The 24556-nt window shown below is 38.0% G+C and overlaps 1 protein-coding gene across 7 annotated transcripts in view; it reads right to left on the minus strand.

Annotated features, from left to right (window-relative positions):
• The window catches only part of Piezo (piezo type mechanosensitive ion channel component), a 168952-nt gene that overhangs the window by 57776 nt on the left and 86620 nt on the right, over positions 1-24556 (minus strand). For 5 of the 7 annotated variants that reach the window (XR_011715451.1, XM_071684919.1, XM_071684920.1 and 2 more), the window contains 7 exons: positions 22432-22524; positions 21034-21196; positions 16782-16967; positions 14458-14633; positions 9786-9942; positions 8887-9050; positions 2152-2589 (listed from right to left, as the gene is read on the minus strand). Coding sequence is in view for 6 of the 7 variants with exons in the window: in XM_071684919.1 (XP_071541020.1) it covers positions 2152-2589; positions 8887-9050; positions 9786-9942; positions 14458-14633; positions 16782-16967; positions 21034-21196; positions 22432-22524 (1377 nt within the window). In the remaining variant the exon portion in view is untranslated. The remainder of the gene's footprint in view (positions 1-2151; positions 2590-8886; positions 9051-9785; positions 9943-14457; positions 14634-16781; positions 16968-21033; positions 21197-22431; positions 22525-24556) is intronic. The other 2 variants (XM_071684921.1, XM_071684922.1) reach the window with 2 other exon arrangements.

Consider the following 24556-nt stretch of genomic DNA (forward strand, 5'->3'; position numbering starts at 1 on the left):
TTGAACTGTCAACCTCTGACTTTCTCCAAAACCATTTACTCAGCTAGCACTTTGTACTCTTATAAATAACCAGCCAATGAACTTTTTTGAACCTTATTCTTTCAACACCACCACTCAATTTTCTGTGTACCCGTTTGTATGGCCCCAGGTCTATGCTCCTCTCCATCAGTCTTCATGTTCTATGTCTGTTCTGCTGACAAAATAGTTCCTCATAAAATCTTCCTGCCCACTACTATAAACAGATTTTGGGAATGTTTTAGTCCTTTCCTCTAACTGAACAGCTGCCAATACTGCTCCACCTGCATCTCCCTGCCCACTATTGTCAGTAGATTCTGTATGTGCTTTGGCAAGAGACTAAGTGTGAATGAATGTGGCCTTTTTTGTCCATTTTCCTGGCACTACTTCACTGAAGCAGGTGCCTCGCCATGCCGTTTACTCTGGGGTGGGGTAGTGCTGGGATTGGATGAAGGCAAGCAAGTATGAATATGTGCATGTGTATATATGTATATGCATGTATAAGTATGCGTATGGGTGTTTACGTATATATATGGTTATGTGGGGCCATTCCTCGTCTGTTTCCTTGCGTTACCTCACTGACACAAGAGACAGTGATTAAGTAAAATAAACAAATACATATATATGAAGGGATTGGCCATTCTTCGTCCGTTTCCTGATAATACCTCGCTGACACCAGAAATGACGATCAAGTATAATGAAACAAAAATACACTATATCCATCTTTACCTCTGATGCCTGTTCCCTCCTGGAACTCCCTTAAGGGGGTAGCCACAGCAACACCTTAAAGAGGTGGTCACAGCAACAGTCTCCATAAATAGTGAATTTCTGAGCAGCAGCTTAGCTTTAAGTTCCTCATCCTTTACAGGCCACTGGCAAAGAGCAACACTAGTGCAGAATTGGCAGAGACTCGTACTAAATGATCCTACCAACTACTTCAACCTAATGCTCCTGCCTAAGTATTCCTACCTCCTACTTCTCTCTAATACTCCTAACATTTTGCCAAGAGGCAGGGTGGCACATGGTGCCCACCACAGGAAAATCTAGAACTATGAAGAATTTGTGCAAGTTAAGTATCAAGTGTTGTGTGTTAGATGATTATATGTTTGTGGACAGAATGGCTAAAGTCCACAGATGGATGAGGCAGAAACAAAAGACAGCTACCTAGGTCATACAAGGCAACCTGACAACCAATGAAGTGCTTACTTACTATGCAACTGTCAATGACCCTCCCAATACTCAGGCAGGTAGTTATATACTATATGCTATCCTTAAACAATGTCTATAATTCATCGATGAAAGAAAGTGTTTTCATATTCGTTTGTTTGGGCGTTAGCCAATTCACATCAAGAAATGGTTTGTGTGGTGGTCATCAGGAAAATTAAATGATGCAGACAATAAAGAAAAGGGCTTTCAGCATACTCATTGCCTTTCATGATTTTCTTTTAATCTAATTACAGAAAAGAATCTAAGCAAACTGACAAGGTGGATTTTTTGAAACTGCTGTAAATTACCCAATGGTAGAAGAAATGTTTGTTACTTAACTTTCAGATACAGTAACAGCAATCTAAATAATCTATCCATCATAAAGTTGATAAACGTAAAGATGAGAAGCACAGCAAGATGTCTGTATCTGATTATCATCTAGAAATTCATTCAAATACATACCATGAGCAGTTAAACTTTCTGCTAAATGGGAGATTCCTAGTCAGGTGTGCAAAATCATTAAAGATTTTTAACTTATGTACAAAGAGGTAAGTTGTACTCAAACATGATTTTAAAACAATTAAAGACATATCTATCAACATTATACAAAAAGTAATTCAAGGAACTGACAAAACACAGACAACACAATTTTTGGCCGAGATGAAGGGCTGGAAAGTACAAAGTACTGTGATCCTAATGAATGATAATGTATTGCTAGTAGATTTACAGACAATTTACATGAACAGTAGTAAAGATATAATCAAGAATTACCACACAGAAAATGTAGAGTGCAATTTGCAGGTTACACAAGATTACTATGACACGAGTGCAAAAGATGGCTTTTTATTTGCATTCTGTATCATTCTAATTGTAAGGTATTAGGATGTTTTAACATGCTAAAACAATGTAAGAGTTGGCTGAGGACATTACAGGTATGGTGGGACATGGCCGGCGATGTAGTGGAGACGGAGGGGCGATGGTACGTCAGGTGCTCTCGCAGCCAAGGGGGACCAATGTCGTGGGTGGCAGGGGCAGAAGCTCGGGTAGGGGCATGACGGTCCCGGACAGCAGGGTAAGGGGGAGGGGAGAAGAAGGGAAAAGATTCCTCTGAGGGAGATGTGATGGGTTGGTGCGAGAAGTGTGGGGTGGTCAGAGAGAGCCGCGCAGGTTCCAGGTAGCCATCCAGGGAGAAGGTCATGTTAGCTGAGGACGGGGTGGGTGCCCCTGGGGTAGCACTCAGGGCGAGGGGTCGGGGGGACGACAACCCATGCACGTCATCCACACCTGCGGAGGGGGGCAGGGGAGGGGGCGAGGTCATCTCCAAAGGTAGGGGACTACTGACATTGGAAAACTGTTCCGAGGTGTTGGCTGTAACAAGGATAAATATGGGCATTAGATACATGCACTACTAATACCACATCTTCAGATGGAAGACTGATGCACGAGTGAGCATGCATGCTTGTGTCAAGGGCACACAAAAACATCAACTACTGATCAAACAAAATGTTTGTAACATTACCAATCACAGGCAATATAAAAGCCTAAGCTCCAACTATACAGGCAAAGTGAGGAGACCAAAATATTTAGGCCATTATAAAATAAATTCCTCATCATCTTGACGAGTCCAACAGTCTTAAATGCTGGGAAATAACTTTGTTCATGCAGTTCTTCACTTTGTTCAAAACAAAGCATGTTGACATATGCAATGGCCATGTGATCCATCACCAATGAGGTAACTATCATTTCCAAGTTGAACATGAAGCTCATAAGATAGCACATGTACAGGTGGCACAAACTTTAGCAATCAAATGGTTCAACACTGAAGACAAAGCATGACATGATAATCATAACTGATCAAAACAAACAAGACATTTGTAAACTGATCATACTGTTATTACCAAGGTATAAAATATATCGTTACCCAAGACAAAAAATAAATAGTTACTGGAGGTCACAGATTAGGACAAGAAAACCTATATATTACTGAATAATCTTGAACTGACAAATGAGTGTGCATCACAGGCAAAATAAAAGATCTAGATTCTGAAAAGGAAATGTATAACATATACAATTGTATAAGCTTATTACATTTTGAGAAAACAATTTCATTTCATGAATATGCTTCATGAGAAAGCTTAGGAATCAGGCTTAGAAAAGTGGTAGCCTTTTATTATCATGATAAAAGGATATTAAGGGTAACATTAGAACCGAGAAAATAAAGACCAAAACATTGGAACAGACACATATAACAAGTACAAGATAAATGTACTTTACTGTTCAAAAATCAAAACAAGGATGATTCTGCTAGCAAAATGGGTAAAAAAGCATGTCAGTGTCTGTCTACACATATCACTGAAATTACTACGTATGTACCTGTGAAATAAACCAGTGGGGACAAGTACTGGTTCATGTTTAATAAATAATTCTAAAGAAAATTCTCAAGCATACTTTTCTCATGAGAATATAGGAAAAACTCCAATTGCTGATAGGAAGGAAAATGCAGTAATTATTCAATAGGGATCAGTGGCATGCTTTGTAGAACCTGCAGGCAGATATCTCTCCATTAACATTTTTGTCTATTAATGGTTCTAATTTAAGTCAGCAAAAACATAAACATTTCTAATACCCATATTTTTTCTTTAGATGTACATCAACTTGGATTTTAACAGACTTCTTTTTCAGAGGACATATGCAAAAGGACCATGATATTTCAGTTTTTAACCAACAGGGAATACAAGAGACATGCCATACTATATAATCAGATACAAGAAAATATAACAGGCATCTACAAGTATAATCTGATCTGCATATCTGAAAGACAAAATATTGTACCATTATGATGATCAAGGTAACACTCCATGGAGTTCACTCAGCTGTGACCAGCTAATTTGAAGAGACATAAGTTCATGTATAAAAGCAACTAACCAAGGTTATAAAATAAAAAAGTGATTCAGTACAACATGGGGAACAAATTTCCTAGGTAAATCTCATGAATAACTTACACAACAAGACATCAGGGATACAAACTATATGACACTTTGTAGCTCATATCCATGAGACATTTATATCCAAAGTCTGGGAATCATAAAACAAGATCATCCACTTATATGTGCATTTTCTAAATGTGTGATCAGTAATGTAACATCTATCACAACTTTTTTTTTTTTTTTTAATAAAATGTATGCCAAGATCAAATAAGTTGCCATTCTAATTGACTTAGAATGTTGCAACAAATGGCAAAACTCTGTATAGCACACTGAAGCCAAAACAAGATGAAGACAACTCTTTCTTATCAAATGTCTCATATGTCCAAATCAACATGTTTACTTTATAATGGCAGATGATAACCACTCTCCCTCCCTCCACACCAAAAATGTACTGATGGGGAAGTATTCCTTAGCTAATGTACTAAATTAAACCTATATGCCTTCCCTATTCATCAACTGACATGAATATCAGTTCATACATCAGGAAGTTTTACACTCATGGCATAACACTCATACCATTATTTTTCAATTGGTTTCCTTATGTTCCACATTCTCTATTACAGTACTTCTTCCTTTCATCCACTACTCCATTATGACAAAGGTATCACATTTTCTAATATTTTCTGACTTTCTTTACTTCCAGTTGTGCCCTTACTCAAAGTACCATTCTAAGCTGACAGAGGTGGTGGAGGACTGTATCAACTTAAAATGGGACCTTGACAAACTCCAAATTTGGTCTGATACATGGTTGAAGAAGTTCAGCCCAGGTATATGAAATAAGGATAGGTCACAGTGAAAGGGCTCAATATGGTTATCACATAAAAAGACAATTTGCAAGAATCTGTGCACAAGAAGGACTTTAGAGTCAACCTCGTACCTAACATGTTGCCAGAGTTCCATCTTAGGAAAATAGCTAAGGAGACAATCTGTCTGCCACCGCAAAGAATTAGCATTCAAGTTCATGCAAGCTGTTCACATCATACACAAGGCCAAAACTAGAACATACATCTCAAGAAGTATGGTCACTGCACCTATAGAAGCACAAAGATGTACTACAGGTCAAGAGGAAAGCAACAAAGGTATCAGGGTGCAGCTAAAAAAAATCTGTGAGAGTTGCTAATTCTTTCATCCAAGTTTAATTTGGAAAAATAAAAGGTCATGCTGGAGAATCAAAAGACCACCAAAGTTTCCTGAAAAGCCAAAGAGGTCCAGCGATTTTAATTTTTCGAGTGAAAAAATTCTCTCCCATTGTCTTTCTTTAAATATAAGGAACTGAACATCTAAGATTTGTTTTTTCCTACTGGCATTAGTTATAACAAAAACCCTATATTAATCTTTTAAGTAGTTTACAGTACAAAATAATGTGCTACACATGCAAGACTTATTAATCACATTTCTTATGAAACTAAAATTTACAATGTCAAGTTTGTATCCCAAAGATGTCGCTACAATAACATACTTTATGTGAAAAATATTCATCCAAATCAAAAAGGTACTAGATTCGTAACATTTCAACTCATGTGTATTCAATACTAAATGCACAACAATAAACAAGACCTTTAGAAATGTCACCAATCAGGGCTAGTACAATTAAGTGTTAAATATCTCTACCTGCTTTACTGAAATCTAAATCCCTGCAATTCAAAAGTGCATATATATAGAATGAAAATTCCATATTAAGGTAAAATTACACTAACTATTAAGTGGACCAAAAATATATATATAAATTAAAAGTACTATCTGAGAGTGATCATCTGCCATTCATAAAAGAGCCTGGAATATCTTTTACTAAACTAAGGAAACAAGGGCAAAGTATGGAGTAAACAGCCGTCACAATTCATGAACAAGTTTAATGGTATGGTGTCTACAGAGGCAATCTGTACCAAACCTAGATAGACAGTCCATTTCTAACTCCGTAGCAAATTACTTCATAATTAGACATTATCTATCTATCAATAACTATGCCATTCCCATGTATACAAAGTAGATCAACTGCATACGAGCAAGCAGGGAATGACATTACAGAACTGGGTTCCCAATGCCACAAGCTGGAAAAAGGTAAATATGCCCATTACCCATGAGTAAATATGCAACCTTGTAATATGCCAAGCAAATTCTGTAAATTTTTGTCCATTTACAACAAGCAACTCAGCTAGAGCAATCCACAGAACTGAAGTCATTAGCCAAGTATAATTCAAATTAGCTTCTGGAATAACAGCATTAACTGAAGGACTGTACTGGCCCGAACTTAGGACAGTGAGAAAAGAGCACCATCTGATTAAAGATAAAAACTCCAAAGCTAGTGAAGTTAACACAAAGTCAAAAGGCAAATAAAACACAGAAAATATACCCTTAAAGTCATATCACAAAACTGGATCACAATTACATTATAATTGACAGTTTAGCTCTAATGTCCTTGCTAGAAATTAATAACCCAGGCGGATATTACGTCTAATAAGCTAACACTGCTGACGAGTATAGACTGTTTGACTATATAACCAACAACTGCTAGGGGTTAATAGCTTTCATACATAAACTAACCCTTTACTTATATATCTGATGCCTGTTCCCTTCAGGAACTCCCTTCAAGAAGTGGCCACAGCAAGAGTGTTTCTACTTATCCCTGTCCTCACATGCCTTCTTCACTTAAAACTATGAAAAATATTTGCTCCCCATCTAATCTTACTGAAGCTGTCTTGTAAGTAATGAGACAGCAATCATGTGTAACAACAGTTAATAAGAGTGAAGCGAAATGCTAGTCATATTCTTAAACATGTTAATAAACAAAACAACAAACATCAAAGGTCTCATCAAAGGCTTTGTGTTGAGCAGTATTAAATCAACACAACAGCCACAATCCTGAGGATTACAATAATTACATATTTCATTATAAATTTTTTAGTTCAAATTAACTCGAAAAAAAAAAAATCCGAGAAATACATCTGTACCATAAGTACCTCAAATCTTACACTAACAAACAGCTATCGTACTTTTCATAGATTCTGTATAAATCAAGATGAACTCTCTAATGTCTTGGAACTTTCAGAATGTTCTCCATTTTCTTTAGTATGATACCATTCACACCAAACTTGCCAAGATATTTCTCTTGCAAAATACTTTACTCCACACTTGCATTAAACTGCTTAGTCTGTAATGTCCATGACGTCTAGGAAAGAATGCAATCAAAACTTCAATAAGATCATGACTAGATTAATATTCATCTTAACCCTATGTCATTCCAATATGAAACAAAAATTTAAAAATCATTATCACTGAGATGACCATCACTGCCCATGTCCACTTGGTGAACTTTCAATCCACATGGACACAACTCATACATTCAATGAAGCCTCACCAACTTCATCATTTAACACATTCATACAGCTATATGCAAGGAACAAGGTAGCTTTTATACAGAAAATATCACCACCACAACTGGGTGCTAGTATCAAAGCATATCATATGCAAAGGTAGGACCATCCATTGGATTACCTCTGTGCAAACTTCTGATAGGCATCCTATGAATCTCTCAATATATTGGAGCTTCAATCACCTTGACAGCCAAAGCAATGCACTAGGAGGACTACAACCAGACACCTGTTGTGTGTTGGGGCTAATAAGAAAGGTCTGCCATAGTGTTCTACGGCAATGCTTTAAAGCACATACAAAAAGAAATCTGTCTTTGGACAGAAGAGTTTAGCCCTCTGGATAGTCCACATGGGCCCATTCAGCCTCATACTGCGAGTGGTGGGCTCTTACGATTAACAGGCCTTCATGTAGGAAAGAGACATTTTCAACTTCAAAACCGAATTTCTTGTATGGCAGATGGCTCAAATTCTTTCAATCACCTTTATGAAAAATCTGCTTGATTTCATGGGTTTAATACAAACTCTCCCAGTACATGAGTGCACTTGAATCAGGATGCCAACTTTATGATGAAATTAAACTAGTTTGCTGTTATATCATACAAATGAGGCCCAGTATATGTCAAGTGCATGGCTTCAACATTACATATCCAAAATATACAGAGAACCTCCAACTACAAACTACCGTCATAATCTAGATGCTGAAAATGTTCTTTTACTGAATAATGTTCTTAGCTTTAAATGCTACATTTAGGAACATTTAGAAAGGATCATTGGATAGATACATTAGGTAGTAGTAGTAGGTAGCATTATGTAGGAGCACTAAGCAGTAGTAGTCAGTAGGAAAATTAGGAAAGAGCCTTTGCAAACACTGCACTACACTTGCCCTCTGGCAGTGGCCCATTAAGGGCAAAGCAGTAAAGGCTAAGAAGCAGCACTGGAGTTCACTAGTTATGGTGAGTATTGTGAGTGGCCACCCCCTTGAGAGAGATCCAGTTTGGAACAAGCAATAGAGATATATAGGTGTTTAGATAAATTTAAATGATACATGTAATACATTAACCGACACTGTTTTGTCGGCTCCTTCCAAAAAACAAAACTCATCATAAATTTCCTGTCCAAATATTCCACAATGTTTTTATGCCATTGTATAAATGAAAAATATGCACTTTTAGTTCTCAAGAAAATTCTTTCATATTTGCAAAATCTAAAAACAGCATAAGTAAGTAAATGAAGAAACACATTCTTTACCGAGTTAATGTAATGTGTGGTGGCCTTGATCTGGTGACATCTATTGCACACCTGAATCTTACCCTCATAATGGCTTGCTGGCTCGCGAGGTTGTTGACACTGCAAATGCTGTTGAGATGCCTTAATACGCTCCATCTTCTCCTTGATCTTGTTGAGAACCTCACGTTCTGCTGCTTGCTGCTCTGCAATCTCTTTCTGCATCAATTCTGCTATCAGCTCAGCACCCCTTGAGAAGATATGGTTACTATCATCTGACAAAAATGATGCTAAAAAAGTTTACCTTTCTAATTTCAAAATCTAACCGTAGAATAAAGGATAATCATTATGTTTCAAAACATTTGGCCTGCTGGGCTTATTCCAAAAACAATCACTACTGTACTTAGAGAGTTGAAAGTCTCAAAAGACTAAATTTCCTCATTTTAGCCTTCTTCCTTTCTTCAGTGCATAATTCTCCTGTGCCCATGTACACAAAAGTATACCACTTTCTGATATGCCATACTTTCTGAAAATATTCTTCATTTTCTATAGCCATACACTACTCTTACTTTTCAATTTCCTCATGCTTCTTTATATATATCTTTCTTTTCAATCTCTATATGCTTCTCTATTCATACATTTCTCCTGTACATAAGGTGATGTAACTTTTTAACACTATCTTAAACTAATGAAAGCAAGTAGCTCCAATTGTAAAAATCAAACAAACACAAAGATTTCCTCTACAAATATCTTAATAACCAGTGTTTGGTCTTTACTGCACAGAGGTGGCGATATGGTCTTTGACACAAACGTATATTGTCAACAAACAATGAGAAAATGATACTAAAATGCACATACGTGAATCATAACAATGCATTCATCTTAAATACACTTACATGCTGGCATCTGAACTTTATACATCCCATACAAAGGGGATTTAGACCACCATAACCAACCTTGACCTTAAGTGACCAGCAAATATTACCTGGATGCTAGTTTTGTCTGTGCCTTCATCTCTGTGACTAGGTGCTGAAAGTAAAAGGAAGTAAACAATCTGCGCTGCATCAAGAGGAACCCAAAACAGATTCCATCCCACAGAAGTCCAGCCTCTGACTTAGGAACTGCACAGTCATCAGCCAAAGCTGCAAGAATATGTAATATGAAGCTTAAAACTGTACTATCCCTCATCTCCTTACAATGCAGTTCCACATAAAATGTTAAACTTTTTAGACAGTTATAGATTTTGAGGCAGTTCCCCTAAAGGTATCAATTCCACACCTAAATATGTAACAAAGATGGAGTGAGTACTTTGAAGGACTGTAGAATATGTCTGATGATACAGTGGCAGATTTTGGGCATTTGGGTGGCATACAAGAGATACAAGTTTGTCAAGTGTATCAAGTAAGTTGAACGGAAGAATGATCATTGATAGGATGGTGGCATACCCAGAGCATCAAAATGAGGATGAATGAGGTTTCAGGAGTGACAGAATATGAGGATCAGGTATTTGCTTTGGAGAATGTGCATAAGAAATGCTTAAAAAAACCGAAATATTTGTATGTGGTGTCTATGGATCTGGAGAAAGCACCTGACAGAGCAGCTTCGTGGAAGATGTTATGAATATATGGTGTGGGAAGAAAACTGTTAAAAGCAGGGTGGTTTTTAGCAAGAGATTAAGGCATCAAAGAATATGTACAAAGGAGTGTGGGTGGTTCAAGATGAAGAAGAGACTGCAGCAGGGGTGTATGTCATTATGGATGTTTGTTTATGGATGGGGTTTCACATGAGGTAAATGCAAGGATTTTGGAGAAAGGCAGATATGCAGTCTGCTAGGGGAGGGGGCCCAGAAAGCGAGTCAATTGTTACGTGATGACATGGTGCTCATGGCAGGGTCGAGTAAGAAACTCCAGACTCTGGTGTCAGAGTTCTGGTGCATTTGCGAAAGAAGGTTGAAAATTAATGTGAATAAACACAGTTTATTAAGTTCAGGAGAGCAAAGAAACAGGTTAGTCGGGGATGAAAGTTCAAAAAGCAAAAACTTGGAGGAAGGGTCGTGCTTTACATACTTGACAGTGGACAAGGCAGCAAGAAATGGAAATATGGAAGCTGAAAATCCTCCTCCTCTCGTTTTTTTTTTTTATTTTCCAAAATAAGGAACAGAGAAAGGGGCCAGGTGAAGATATTCCCTCAAAGGCCCAGTCCTCTGTTCTTAATGCTACCTCGCTATCGCGGGAAATGACGAACAGTATGAAAGAAAAGAAAGGATTTATCCCTTGGGATAGGGGAGAAAGAATACTTCCCACGTATGTGTCGTAGAAGGCAACTGAAAGGGGAAGGAGTGGGAGGCTGGAAATCATCCCCTCCTGTTTTTCAATTTTCCAGAAGGAACAGAGAAAGGGGCCAAATGAGGATATTCCCTCTAAGGTTCAGTCCTCTGTTCTTAGCACTACCTCGCTCATGAAGGGAATGCCCAACATGAATGAAAAAAAAAAAAATCACCTAAATAAATTAACCTCTTCACAAAGTCTGCCTTAAGTGCAAATCTCATTCCATCATTTCCTAGTGATACAATATGCATCTTGCAAATTTCACCACCTCATTAGCTGATGATACTATGTACACCACTGAGAAGGGGTTTTACTATTTACTGGTTAAGGTATGGACCAAGCAAGACTTATCATACTTAAGGACAGCCACAGCAGAAAGCCTCGTGCTTACCATTTCTGAAGGCTATCTCCCCTCTTACTTAGACTGAGCATGGGTGTTTGCTAGCATGTATCATCCAGTACTGTTAGTACCTTATAGCCATCAGATTCTGGATGGTGCAATATGCATCACCAGCCAGCAACTTGGGTAAACACAGCTACAAATTTATTCAAGTAAACTACAAATAAACACAGCTACAAATTTAAGTAAACTACAAATAATGGATAAAAAACACTTGTGATACTAATGGCAAATAAACAATTGCATGTTTTGTTGTTAAATTTGAAGATTTTACGGCTTTCTTATTGTTTAACAATGAAACCATCTGAAAGCTTTTATGCACAAGACTAAACAGTTACATTAGCTTACTATTAACGTCATAAAATTTCTAAAATTCTCTAGTAATTTTGTAGGTAGTAGCTGGTATGCAGCTTATTATCTGGGAAGGACATTAACAGTGCTACCTGCCTAGGTATTAGGAGGATTAAAGATGGCTACGTAGCAAGTCAGCACTTTAGCGGTTGTCAAGTCGCACTCCTCTGACCTAGGTAGCTGTCTTTGCACCACCCACCTGTGGACTACTGACATTCTGTCCACAAACATATATCTCTGCCTTTTGACAAAATGGCAGCAGTAATGGAGAGAAGTAGGAACATTTAGGCAGGAGCATTAGGTGGAAGTAGACTGGAGCATTAGGTAGAAGTCATCTGTAGGAACATTAGGTAGGAGCCTCTGTAAGCACTGCACTAAAGTTGCCCTTTGCCAGTGGCCTGTTAAGGTTGAGGCATATAAGCTAAGAAGCTGCACTGGAGTTGACTAGCCATGGAGACTACTGCTGTGGCCATCCCTCTAAATGAGTTCCAGGAGGGAACAAGCATCAGAGACATAGATAAACAAATTGACGTAGTAACTGTGTTTCAGTTACAATTATTCTGTAGCTATATGACAGGAGCTTAACACTACAAATGACATCAGGTAGACATTCATACAAGGACACTGTTCACTTGTTTCCAATGCCGTCTTGAAGACAGAAGCAAATATTTATAAAAGATTAATGGAGATCTTGTCTGAGCTGAAGCATTAAAGTACATAAAACTGAAAATATAAGACACTTTTATATGTATAAAAGTTCACAAAAAACTTAAAACACAATTGGTACTGGTTCATTACATAAATTAAAAGTAAGAGCGAGCGATGTGGAGAATGTGTAAATGTGATCCATCCTACTGAACTGGGAATGAAATGATCATATATAGAAAAGATATTCAATTAATTCAGGGAACTACTAATCTACTATTAACATATATATTCTTTTTTGCAATCTACAGTATATCAAAAATATCTGAAATATGTTTCTAGATAAATGTGACATTTTCCCAGCCTTGCAGGATTCCATGAAACATACTAATGGTTTAAATTACATGTGGATAATGTGTGAATTGTTGGAAACAAAGCAAGTATCATGCACTGCCAAAGATCTTTTTTTTTTTTTTTTTTTTTGTCGGTCTCCCGCGTTTGCGAGGTAGCGCAAGGAAACAGACGAAAGAAATGGCCCAACCCACCCCCATACACATGTATATACATACGTCCACACACGCAAATATACATACCTACACAGCTTTCCATGGTTTACCCCAGACGCTTCACATGCCTTGATTCAATCCACTGACAGCACGTCAACCCCGGTATACCACATCGCTCCAATTCACTCTATTCCTTGCCCTCCTTTCACCCTCCTGCATGTTCAGGCCCCGATCACACAAAATCTTTTTCACTCCATCTTTCCACCTCCAATTTGGTCTCCCTCTTCTCCTCGTTCCCTCCACCTCCGACACATATATTCTCTTGGTCAATCTTTCCTCACTCATTCTCTCCATGTGCCCGAACCATTTCAAAACACCCTCTTCTGCTCTCTCAACCAAGCTCTTTTTATTTCCACACATCTCTCTTACCCTTACGTTACTTACTCGATCAAACCACCTCACACCACACATTGTCCTCAAACATCTCATTTCCAGCACATCCATCCTCCTGCGCACAACTCTATCCATAGCCCACGCCTCGCAACCATACAACATTGTTGGAACCACTATTCCTTCAAACATACCCATTTTTGCCTTCCGAAATAATGTTCTCGACTTCCACACATTCTTCAAGGCTCCCAGAATTTTCGCCCCATCCCCCACCCTATGATCCACTTCCGCTTCCATGGTTCCATCCGCTGCCAGATCCACTCCCAGATATCTAAAACACTTCACTTCCTCCAGTTTTTCTCCATTCAAACTCACCTCCCAATTGACTTGACCCTCAACCCTACTGTACCTAATAACCTTGCTCTTATTCACATTTACTCTTAACTTTCTTCTTTCACACACTTTACCAAACTCAGTCACCAGCTTCTGCAGTTTCTCACATGAATCAGCCACCAGCGCTGTATCATCAGCGAACAACAACTGACTCACTTCCCAAGCTCTCTCCTCCCCAACAGACTTCATACTTGCCCCTTTCCAAAACTCTTGCATTCACCTCCCTAACAACCCCATCCATAAACAAATTAAACAACCATGACATCACAAACCCCTGCCGCAAACCTACATTCACTGAGAACCAATCATTTTCCTCTCTTCCTACACGTACACATGCCTTACATCCTCGATAAAAACTTTTCACTGCTTCTAACAACTTGCCTCCCACACCATATATTCTTAATACCTTCCACAGAGCATCTCTATCAACTCTATCATATGCCTTCTCCAGATCCATAAATGCTACATACAAATCCATTTATCAACAGAATAACCTTTAGGAAACCTTGACTACAGAATGTGTATTTGAAACTTACACTAACAGTATGTTAATTGATAAAAAGGCTTGATGGACTTTTGCCAATATAAAACAGTTCAGTAAAATTTTCCAACCATACTCTCAATGCAATAAAAATTGTAATTTACCTGCTACAATCTCTTCATCAGATTCATCTCCAAATTTCTTGACACATGCTATACCAAAGAGCTGGACCAACCAGCATACATGGACAGAAAGAGGCTTCAAGTAAACACATCCTAGCAGCTGCAAGAAAGTCTTTACTACGATGACACCAACATTGTATCCAAGCAAGTAATTCCAGCTGTTAAGGATGAGAAATCATGATTAGCAGTATTTTGTACATGAAACCTATAAAAAAAGCCCCACCTATCTTAAAAGGTACTATATTTAGAGCAATAGTTATGAGAAGCTCTGAACATAGAGCAAAATACCTTTTTAATCATATTTTGGCAGTTTAATGTTCATGCTTGCGACGAACATATAAAAAAAAAATCACAAACTATTATTCTTAAGCTACAAGATCAGCATTTCAAGCACCAATGGAATAAGTAAAAATGCTACAAAATTTCTCATACTTGAGATTTTTTCTCATATTGCTAATTAACACCTCATAATAACCCACAATGAAGCTTTTATACACATTTCAGCATTTGCAACACTCCTTTTCTGCTTGGCATTTTAGAGAGAATTCCTGAGATTGAGAAACAGGCTCTCTTATCAGTGTGGAAATAATTGTTCCTATGCACTCAAATATCTAAGAATAAACAATGCCACAGATATATCAATATAGGACAAAAAGGCAACTTAATTCTTGCAACAAAATGTTTCTATTTTCTGTAAATCCCCCTTATTTCTCAATTATTATTACCAGACCAGTTTCTTTGAAAGAGTCCTGGTATTACTTCGGACTTTTCTCAAGGATTTTACTGCCAGAGGCAGTACTACTTCCAGCAGCAGGGAAATATAGACTCCTTTAGGGTGAGAATTTCTTGACAAGACTAAACTCCCAGTGATACATTCTTCCTTCTTTCATACTTGTTCGACATTTCCCACAGGAACAAGGTACCATCCAGAAAAGATGGACAAGCCTTTGAGGAAAAAATCTCAAATAATACCACCTGCATCAGCAAGGTAGCAACAAAAAACAAACGAAAAAAGTCCATATCCACTCACGCTTATCCTCTAGCTGTCATGTGTAAGGCACTGAAACCACAACTCCCTATCCACATTCAGACCCCACAGGCCTTTCCATGATTTATCCTGGACATTTCACATGCCCTGGTTCAGTCCACTGATGGCAAGCTGACCCCTTGTACACCAAATCCTTCCAATTTACTTTATTCTGTGCACACCTTTCACCCTCTTGCATGTTCAGTGCTCGATAACTCAAAATCTTTTTCATTCCATCCTTCCATCTCCAATTTGGTTTCCTGGTTCTCCTTATTCCCTCCACTTTTGAAACGTATATCCTCTTTGTCATCCTTTCCTCACTTATTCTCTCAAACATCTAAACCATTTCAGCACACCCTGTTCTATTCCCTCAACTACATTCTTTTTATTACCACACATCTCTCTGACCCTTTCCTTACTTACTCAATCAAACCACCTCACACCACATAACTTCTAAAAGCATTCCCAAAAATGTCCACTCTCCTCTGCATAGCCTTAACTACAGCCCACGTATTAATCACAGACATTCTCGGAAACACATCACTGAATTTTTAGTTATCACCACATTATCATTATCCACAGTTTCTCAGACAATCTTTTCAATTTTTTGGCTCCAAATTCACAAGCCTGTATCAAATGCAACCTAAAATGTTTAAAATTTCTACTTTTGCATCATTATCAATTCAATTGTTCTCAGTCCAATTAAGGCATCATTGCATCACCACAAACAAGGAGGGTAAGGGGGTAATCAGTTAAAGCAAAGCATGGGTCTTTGATCCAGGAGAATTCATTTCATGGAGAGAACTAGCAAGGAGCCCACAAGTGTGTTCTTAAACTCAGCACAGAACAACAATTTGTCTTCTGAAGAACAATGTGTACCGAGATCATCTACAATGAAATACAGCTTGAAAGTAATGTTATGCCTTTTATTGTAAAGTAGTAGTCTATCACTCCTTAACCATTCCTGGTGGACCATTTATGGAACTTTTTAAGACCAGCAGTTGGCTTGAACCAATAGTGAAAAACTAAGCAAAGTTGTGGGGTTACTGCATATTTTACCCCATTACTTGTTCATCAAAAAATATACTTTTCAGTTTTCAGGAATACTTTTGCAATCACAATTTCCTGCCTAAAGCACATATACTTTTGCCAACATATTAAAACAATGCTGAAAGAAAAGAAAATATTAACACACAAGAGGGTAATCTATTTTGGTATGTACACGAGTCTCCATAGCCAACTAAGGTTAGCCCGTCCATAAAATATCTTTTATACTCACAGTCTAAGGATTGTGGTGAGTGGTCTTATGTAGAATTCATTTCCTTGCCACAGGAAGATGAAGGCCCCTAGGACATAACCCATCGCAAAAAGGGTGACACGATTAGTGCCTCCCAGGAACATGACAGCTAGAGTGATCCAGTATGATGTGAAGAAAACCACCACCTTCACCATATCCAAGTAGTTCCTGAAGAAGATGTATGGCCTGGTAGAGATCCGAGACTTGTGTCTGTGCTTCATCTATTCAGACGTGTCAAAAGGGTCATGAATAAGGAATCATATACATGGGCAATCAAGTAATTACATGAAAACAAGTAGGACAATCATGTTTCAGTTTTTTCAATTCCCCTCTAATTGTGTCTTCATTCAACACTAACACGAATTCTAATACATCAATTCAATCAAATGAGGTAACTAATACTTGCAAAAAGTAAGATGTTTAATGCAAAAATAACAACCAGGAAGACTGCAGGTGTTCTTATTATTCTTCAAATACTTAAGCTAGAAATCAAATTAAAAAATTACAGCACTAGTCTTGAGTAGTCTTTAGAGCACAAATCACACCATTCCAACATATATATCCTTCCTCCATTGCCACCTGTTACCAATATTGAACTTACAATCTACTTTGGGCATAACAGAAAATGTGAAATGAAACATCAGGCAAGAACATTAGGGAGACATTAGGTAGTAGTAGTTCGTAGAAACCTTTGAGAACACTGCACTAGAATTGCCCTCTGCCAGTGGCCCAATAATGGTGAGGCACTTAAGGTTAAGAAGCGCCGTATGGAAACTCTTTTGCCGTGGCTACATCCTTGAAGGATTTCCCAAAGAGAACAGTCATATAGAAAGACTGAAATGAAGGCAATAACAACCACAAAACCCAACAAGACAAGAAGACACTTTCATTTTTAAATTTCTTTTCCCCCTTTTGTGCTTACCAAAAAACTAACCCGTAACCACAAGATTGTGTTATCAAGCGAGGTAACAAAAATGACAGCTATGTGGAAGAAAAATATTCTTTTCAAACACAGAACATAAAACTTTTCCTACTCATTGGAATTTTCCTGAATACAAGTAAAACATCTGTAATGTAATAAAGGTGAAAGGATGAAGTGCAATACCAAGAAATCATTGTATAGATTTGGAGTAAGGATCTTATTTCTGAAATCTATATGTTTAATGCTCAAACAAGAGATAAGATTACGAAGGAGAAAATTATCACATAAAACTTTTGGTTCATCAATAAATATCCATGTCTTTATAAGGAGGACATAGCAACATTTAATCAAACATGGTGCTTCCCAGTGAAAATAAAGATAGAACTAAGCTGTGTGAGATAGAGCAACCTTTTTTTTTTCAAACTTTATAGCCACTTCCCATGTTAGCAAGGTAGCACCAGGAACAGTCAAAGAAAGGCCACGTCCATTCATATCCATTCTCGAGCTGTCATGTGCAATGGACCAAAACAACCTATCATTCCAAAAACATGAATTCTGATTTCAAGTTAATGGGATGGTAAAAGCTGTCAGATCAAATCTAGAGGAAAGAAGCATAAAGCCAAAGCAGTGTTTAATTACACATCTACATAATGTATCTGTTGACCATTCTGTGAAAGTGACAAAGCAGTACAGTGCATGATACTAGTAACCATCTGAGAATAGCATCTATATAAAAAGGACATTTCTGAGTGGTTCCATCAGCACATCCATCCTGACTTATATCAGGGAGGGAGGTTTGATTTAAGGTAAGGGAAAAACATGGAGATATCAAAGTTGGACAAGTGGAGAAATTGAAGAAAAAATAAAAATCAGTAAGATAAGTGCAGACAGACTGGAAAAGCTAAGGAGAAATTCCTCAAGATCAAAAAGCAGAGCAAAGTTTGAGAGTATGGAGAAATGTTACGGTATTTCATATGATGAATTCTGTTAATTTGGGAATATAAATCTATGTCAATTCTCTAAGTTGCACAAGGTATGTAGTATGTTTGACACTTAAGATAAAGGGGATATGCTGACAAAAGAAAGAATTCTTAACAACTATGCTGTCAACTGCAAAACAATTGGGTATGCTCACTCAAGAGACCTTCTGTTTTATGCAAATATATGCACTGCCATGGTGGGGCTCATTACTTACTAAGCTAAAAACCATGATGTACTCACTGTGGGAAAGTGTTCTTTGTCCATACATCAACATCCAAAATAAAGACAACTAAATGAGAGAATGAAATACTAATAACATTAACTCTGCAGTGACATTCAACATCACTTCCCACAACAAGATCCATCTTTACACATCTCTTGGTCATCATGCTTATGCTGGGTTCAAGGGTACTGTCCTTGGCAGGTATCAAACATTTTGAAGTGATTCATCTCATATTCTGCCTTGCTAGGTCTTGTAGCAAGACGAACAGAAATGTGACTATAAAATTTTTTTAGGGATGATGCACATAAACTGGGTGAGCATAATCTGAAAAATTTAAGCTGTACTTACTTTTTACCACTTGCACTCCTAAAGGAAAGAATCACGAGGCAACATCAGAACTAAATGTTCATACAATGAAGGGTAAAAGGCTGTTTATAGACTGAGATCCATATTCTGATAATCCCTTTTATCTGATGGAGCTTTAGTATTTCTTCAATCAAATCTTAATACAGCTTCCCTTCCTACATTAGAGAGACTACCAAGATTAATTTTTCTTCAGCTGTCTAAGTAGAAACATTTATATGCCAATGAGCATGCCCACTTTTATGCTTCTAAAGATATTTACAGAAAAAAAAAGTTGCATAAAAATAATACCATACAAAATATCAAGTCTAATTAATGCTTAATTTTTTCAAATGTGCAGCTATATATGGACAAAAAATGTAGGCTTTAAAGGATGAAACATTATTTCTGGAATGTAGATTGAGCTCTGAGTGTCTACAAGAGCATTTCCTTGGTAGCTGGTTAAAAAAGTATTCTACACAATGATATGGGGTGCTTCACACCATAACACCCTCTTTAAGAACCATAGAGCATGAAGCCAACATTCTCCTTCAAGGAACTAACAATACAATAAACTGCCTCTGCCTAAAACATCATGGCATAGAGTAATGGTAATGCAAAGCATCAATTCACCCTCATTCATTCATTAACCGCTGATATCTATGCCCCGTAGCTATCATTAACAGGATTCAAAATATTCATTTCTGAAAAGAAAAAATGTACGCTTATGTATTATTTTTACACAACTGCCGTTTCCCATGTCAGTGAGGTAGAGCCACGAAAGAAAGAATGGATATACAAACATAACAAATGCCCATATACGCACATATACATACACAGACATATACCTATGTACATATTCATACTTTGCTTGCCTTCATCCATTCCTGTTGTTACCCTGCCCCACAGGAAACAACCTTGCTACCCCCTACTTCAATGAGGTAGCACCAGGAAAACAAAAATGCCACATTCGTTCACACTCGGTCTCTAGCTGTCACAAGAAATCGCAAGGTAGCGCCAGGAACAGACAGAAAGGCCACACCCACTTGCATCCATTCTCTAGCCTTTATGTGTAATACATCAAAACCAACACTCCCAATCCACAACAGGGCCCCTAAAACATTTCCATGGTTTAACCCAGGTGCTTCACATGCCCTGGTTCAGTCCACTAACAGCATGTTGACCCTGGTATGCCACATCATTCCAATTCACTCTATCCAATGCACACCTGTCATCCTCCTGCATGTTCAGGCCCAAATCACTCAAAATCTTTTCCCCTTCATCCTTCCATCTTCAATGTGGTCTCCCTGTTCGCCTTGTTACCTCCACTTCTGACATATATCCTCTTTGTTCAACTGTTTCTACTCATTCTTTCCATTAGCGAGGGATGAAGAACAGCTTAAAAAAAGTTTAACGCATCACAAAGACTACAAAGTTGATGTAATAAGTTATCCAGCAAAGTTCCTTAGAGTAAACGAGCAACTTCTGATCAATATGGAATTTCTACCGATGACAAACATTGAAGATTATACTTCTAAACATTTTGACCTATGGATCAGATACTTTCAGATCATGGATTCTAGTGTTCCTTGCTTTTCTATTTCTTCATTTCAGCTGAAAGTCATAATAAATCTGTCAAGTACTTTGAGAATGTACTTGATCATGAGTTGTGACATTCTTAATATACCAAACACAACTGGTAAAAGAATAAAGCATTTATAAAAATTCATCTACATTTTATAAGCACCTTCCAGTGCATAGCATACCTGGAATAAGTGACAAAGTCAGGGATGGGGTTAACCAGGGAAGCTGGGTCTTCATGTACAATCTCTCGGTTACTGCCACCTTCATACGATTCCGCCCCATCAGCAAACTCTATTTCAAAAACACGCTGCTGACACACAGCTAATATCAGCAAGCAGAAATCAGCTGTAAGAGACAGATAATGACATGAAATACGGAATGCTTTGTTTCAAACTGTATAGAAACAATGATTATAAACAGTTCTAAAATGTATAAAAACAATGGTTATAAAGTGTCTCAATGCTTAGAAAGATAAACCTAAGAGCACTAACAATGAAGTCTGCCATAAGAGAGATCAAGCACACAACACTCACAGTATATACGCACCACTTATTTCACAGCACTCCTCTGCTGCCATGTACAGTAGAGTTTTCAACCCTGGAGCCTCTGAAAACACTGCCCTAGAGCTACTCGCTGCAAGTGGCCTGTTAAGAGTGAGGCACTAAAGGGTAAGCAGCAGCACTGGAGTTCACCAGTTATGGAGACTTTTGCCATGGTCACTCCCTTGAGGGAGTTCCTGGAGAGAAAGGGCATCAGATGTAGACAGATACCGGTGGATGAACATCTGCGTTGACTGTGGACTGACTGCCGCAACCAAGACTTGAACCTAAGCGCTTTACTATGGGAAGCCTGTGAATGTGTCATGGTCTGGAACACTAACCACTGCACCCATAGAAGTTTTGAGTTTGGTTCTACCCTTGCTATGAACTTTGGTCAGCTTATTGGTAATCTAAGAAGAGAATTGTTTGACTAGTTGAGAACTATCTGTATCTACTAATACCTCTAATGCCTGTTCCCACCAGACACTCCCTTAAGGGGGTGACTATGACAATAGTTTCCAAAACTAAAGAACTCCAGTGCCTCACCCACAACAGGCTACTAGCAGAGGGTAATTTCAGGAGTGCAGCATTTGCAGAGGCTCATACCTAATGTTCTTCCTGACTACTACTACCTAAAGCTCCTGCCTAAATGTTGAGAATGTCATAAAAAAAAAAAAAAATGCTTAATTAGCAGACACATTCATGGAAACATGTATCCTCTTCGTCAACCTTTCCTCACTCATTCTCGCCATATGCCCAAACCATTTCAACACACCGTCTTCTGCTACAATATCTGGAAAAAATAAAAAAACAAAATCCTCCAGCAAAGATCAACAGTTTCTCATGCACCTGTAAATCATATTCACTTATCAATCAAGAGAATCCAGCATATACAATCATAATGAAACTGGGGTTCTTAGGACTAACCCACAAAATTACATTAGGATTCAATTTAATACGATTCACTTTAATGCATTTCATTTAAGAGAGCATTTGGAATGTAGTAAAAACTTTGCAGACTTCAATTTGCACACAACTTACTGACAATCTTGTATGGCTCTGGGGGCTTCACAAAATCTGGGAAGAAGAGCCATTCCCGAAGTTCCAAGTCCATCTCCCCAGCCCATGGGTAGTCTAGAAGATGAAAACCATAACCATGGCAGGAATTACTGTTAAGTCCTGACTTAGATTAACTATTCATGACTCATATCAAGATCACATATTCAATTAAACCAAAAAAAAATTTCATTAGGCATACCATCATGATTAATGATGTCATACTCTTAACTTCTCATTCATAATTAGGTGAGCAAAGTATGGATACTTTTTCATCTAAAAACTAAGTTTCAAAAGCTTCAGATATTTTCATATCAGCAGATATAAACCTAATGCATAATCACTTACCAATAAGATGGCAGTCACATATTAACATTAATTACATATAATGTAAATACTCCCATTCAAAGTTTAAACTCTCTAAAATCAATGTTATGATAACATCCGGCAAGAAGTGGATTGGCTAATTCAAGAGTTTCCAAAACTTACACGCCACCTGTGGAACATAATGGGCAACAAGGTGCTGTATGAAGGATTCCCCCTCCCTTTTTTTTAAGCATTACCCCTGATCCCACCCCTAAACAGAACCAACACAAGCCAGATCCAAAAAATTACTTCTTCTTACTCCCTAGTAAAAAGGGTTAGGACAAATAGTTTTTGATGCTTAAATCAGTAATTATGATTAACGACAGCTTATTACATCCCTCGAGAAGTCTTTTACTCATGTGGAAAACTAAAAACATTACTCAATGAAATTATTTAAGTCTTTACTGTGATACAGTTCTTACAGACTATGAGAAGAAATCTACCACATTAACTGATATTCAACAAAAACATTTCCACCATATATAAAAATTATCTTGGTTTTGACAACTCATTCTACCAGCAATCATAAACTTATGGTAAGCTTACATTCACACACACATTTTTCACATCCACTTATATGTATATGTGCATGCGTTTATGTATATACATGTGTATGTGGGTGGGTTGGGCCATTCTTTCGTCTGTTTCCTTGTGCTACCTTGCTAACACAGGAGACAGTGACAAAGTATAATAAATATAAACAAATAAATATACATATTATACTTAACCGGTTTCCCACATCAATGAGGTAGTGCCTGGAAACAGACGAAGAATGGACCATCCACTCATATACACATATATACATAACTAAACTTATACCTCTGTAATTTGAGCACTCACTCTTATCCCCTTTGCCTTTGTACAATGGCACTATGCACGCTTTCCGCCAATCCTCAGGCACCTCACCATGAGTCATACATACATTAAATAACCTTACCAACCAGTCAACAATACAGTCACCCCCTTTCTTAATAAATTCCACTGCAATACCATCCAAACCTGCTGCCTTGCCGGCTTTCATCTTCCGCAAAGCTTTTACTACCTCTTCTCTGTTTACCAAATCATTTTCCCTAACCCTCTCACTTTGCACACCACCTCGACCAAAACACCCTATATCTGCCACTCTGTCATCAGACACATTCAACAAACCTTCAAAATACTCATTCCATCTCCTTCTCACATCACCGCTACTTGTTATCACCTCCCCATTTACGCCCTTCACTGAAGTTCCCATTTGCTCCCTTGTCTTACGCACCCTATTTACCTCCTTCCAGAACATCTTTTTATTCTCCCTAAAATTTACTGATAGTCTCTCACCCCAACTCTCATTTGCCCTTTTTTTCACCTCTTGCACCTTTCTCTTGACCTCCTGTCTCTTTCTTTTATACTTCTCCCACTCAATTGCATTTTTTCCCTGCAAAAATCGTCCAAATGCCTCTCTCTTCTCTTTCACTAATACTCTTACTTCTTCATCCCACCACTCACTACCCTTTCTAAACAGCCCACCTCCCACTCTTCTCATGCCACAAGCATCTTTTGCACAATCCATCACTGATTCCCTAAATACATCCCATTCCTCCCCGACTCCCCTTACTTCCATTGTTCTCACCTTTTTCCATTCTGTACACAGTCTCTCCTGGTACTTCCCCACACAGGTCTCCTTCCCAAGCTCACTTACTCTCACCACCTTCTTCACCCCAACATTCACTCCTCTTTTCTGAAAACCCATACTAATCTTCACCTT

The sequence above is a fragment of the Panulirus ornatus genome, chromosome 39 (assembly GCF_036320965.1).
Source record: "Panulirus ornatus isolate Po-2019 chromosome 39, ASM3632096v1, whole genome shotgun sequence".
Classification (NCBI taxonomy): Eukaryota; Metazoa; Arthropoda; class Malacostraca; order Decapoda; family Palinuridae; genus Panulirus; species Panulirus ornatus.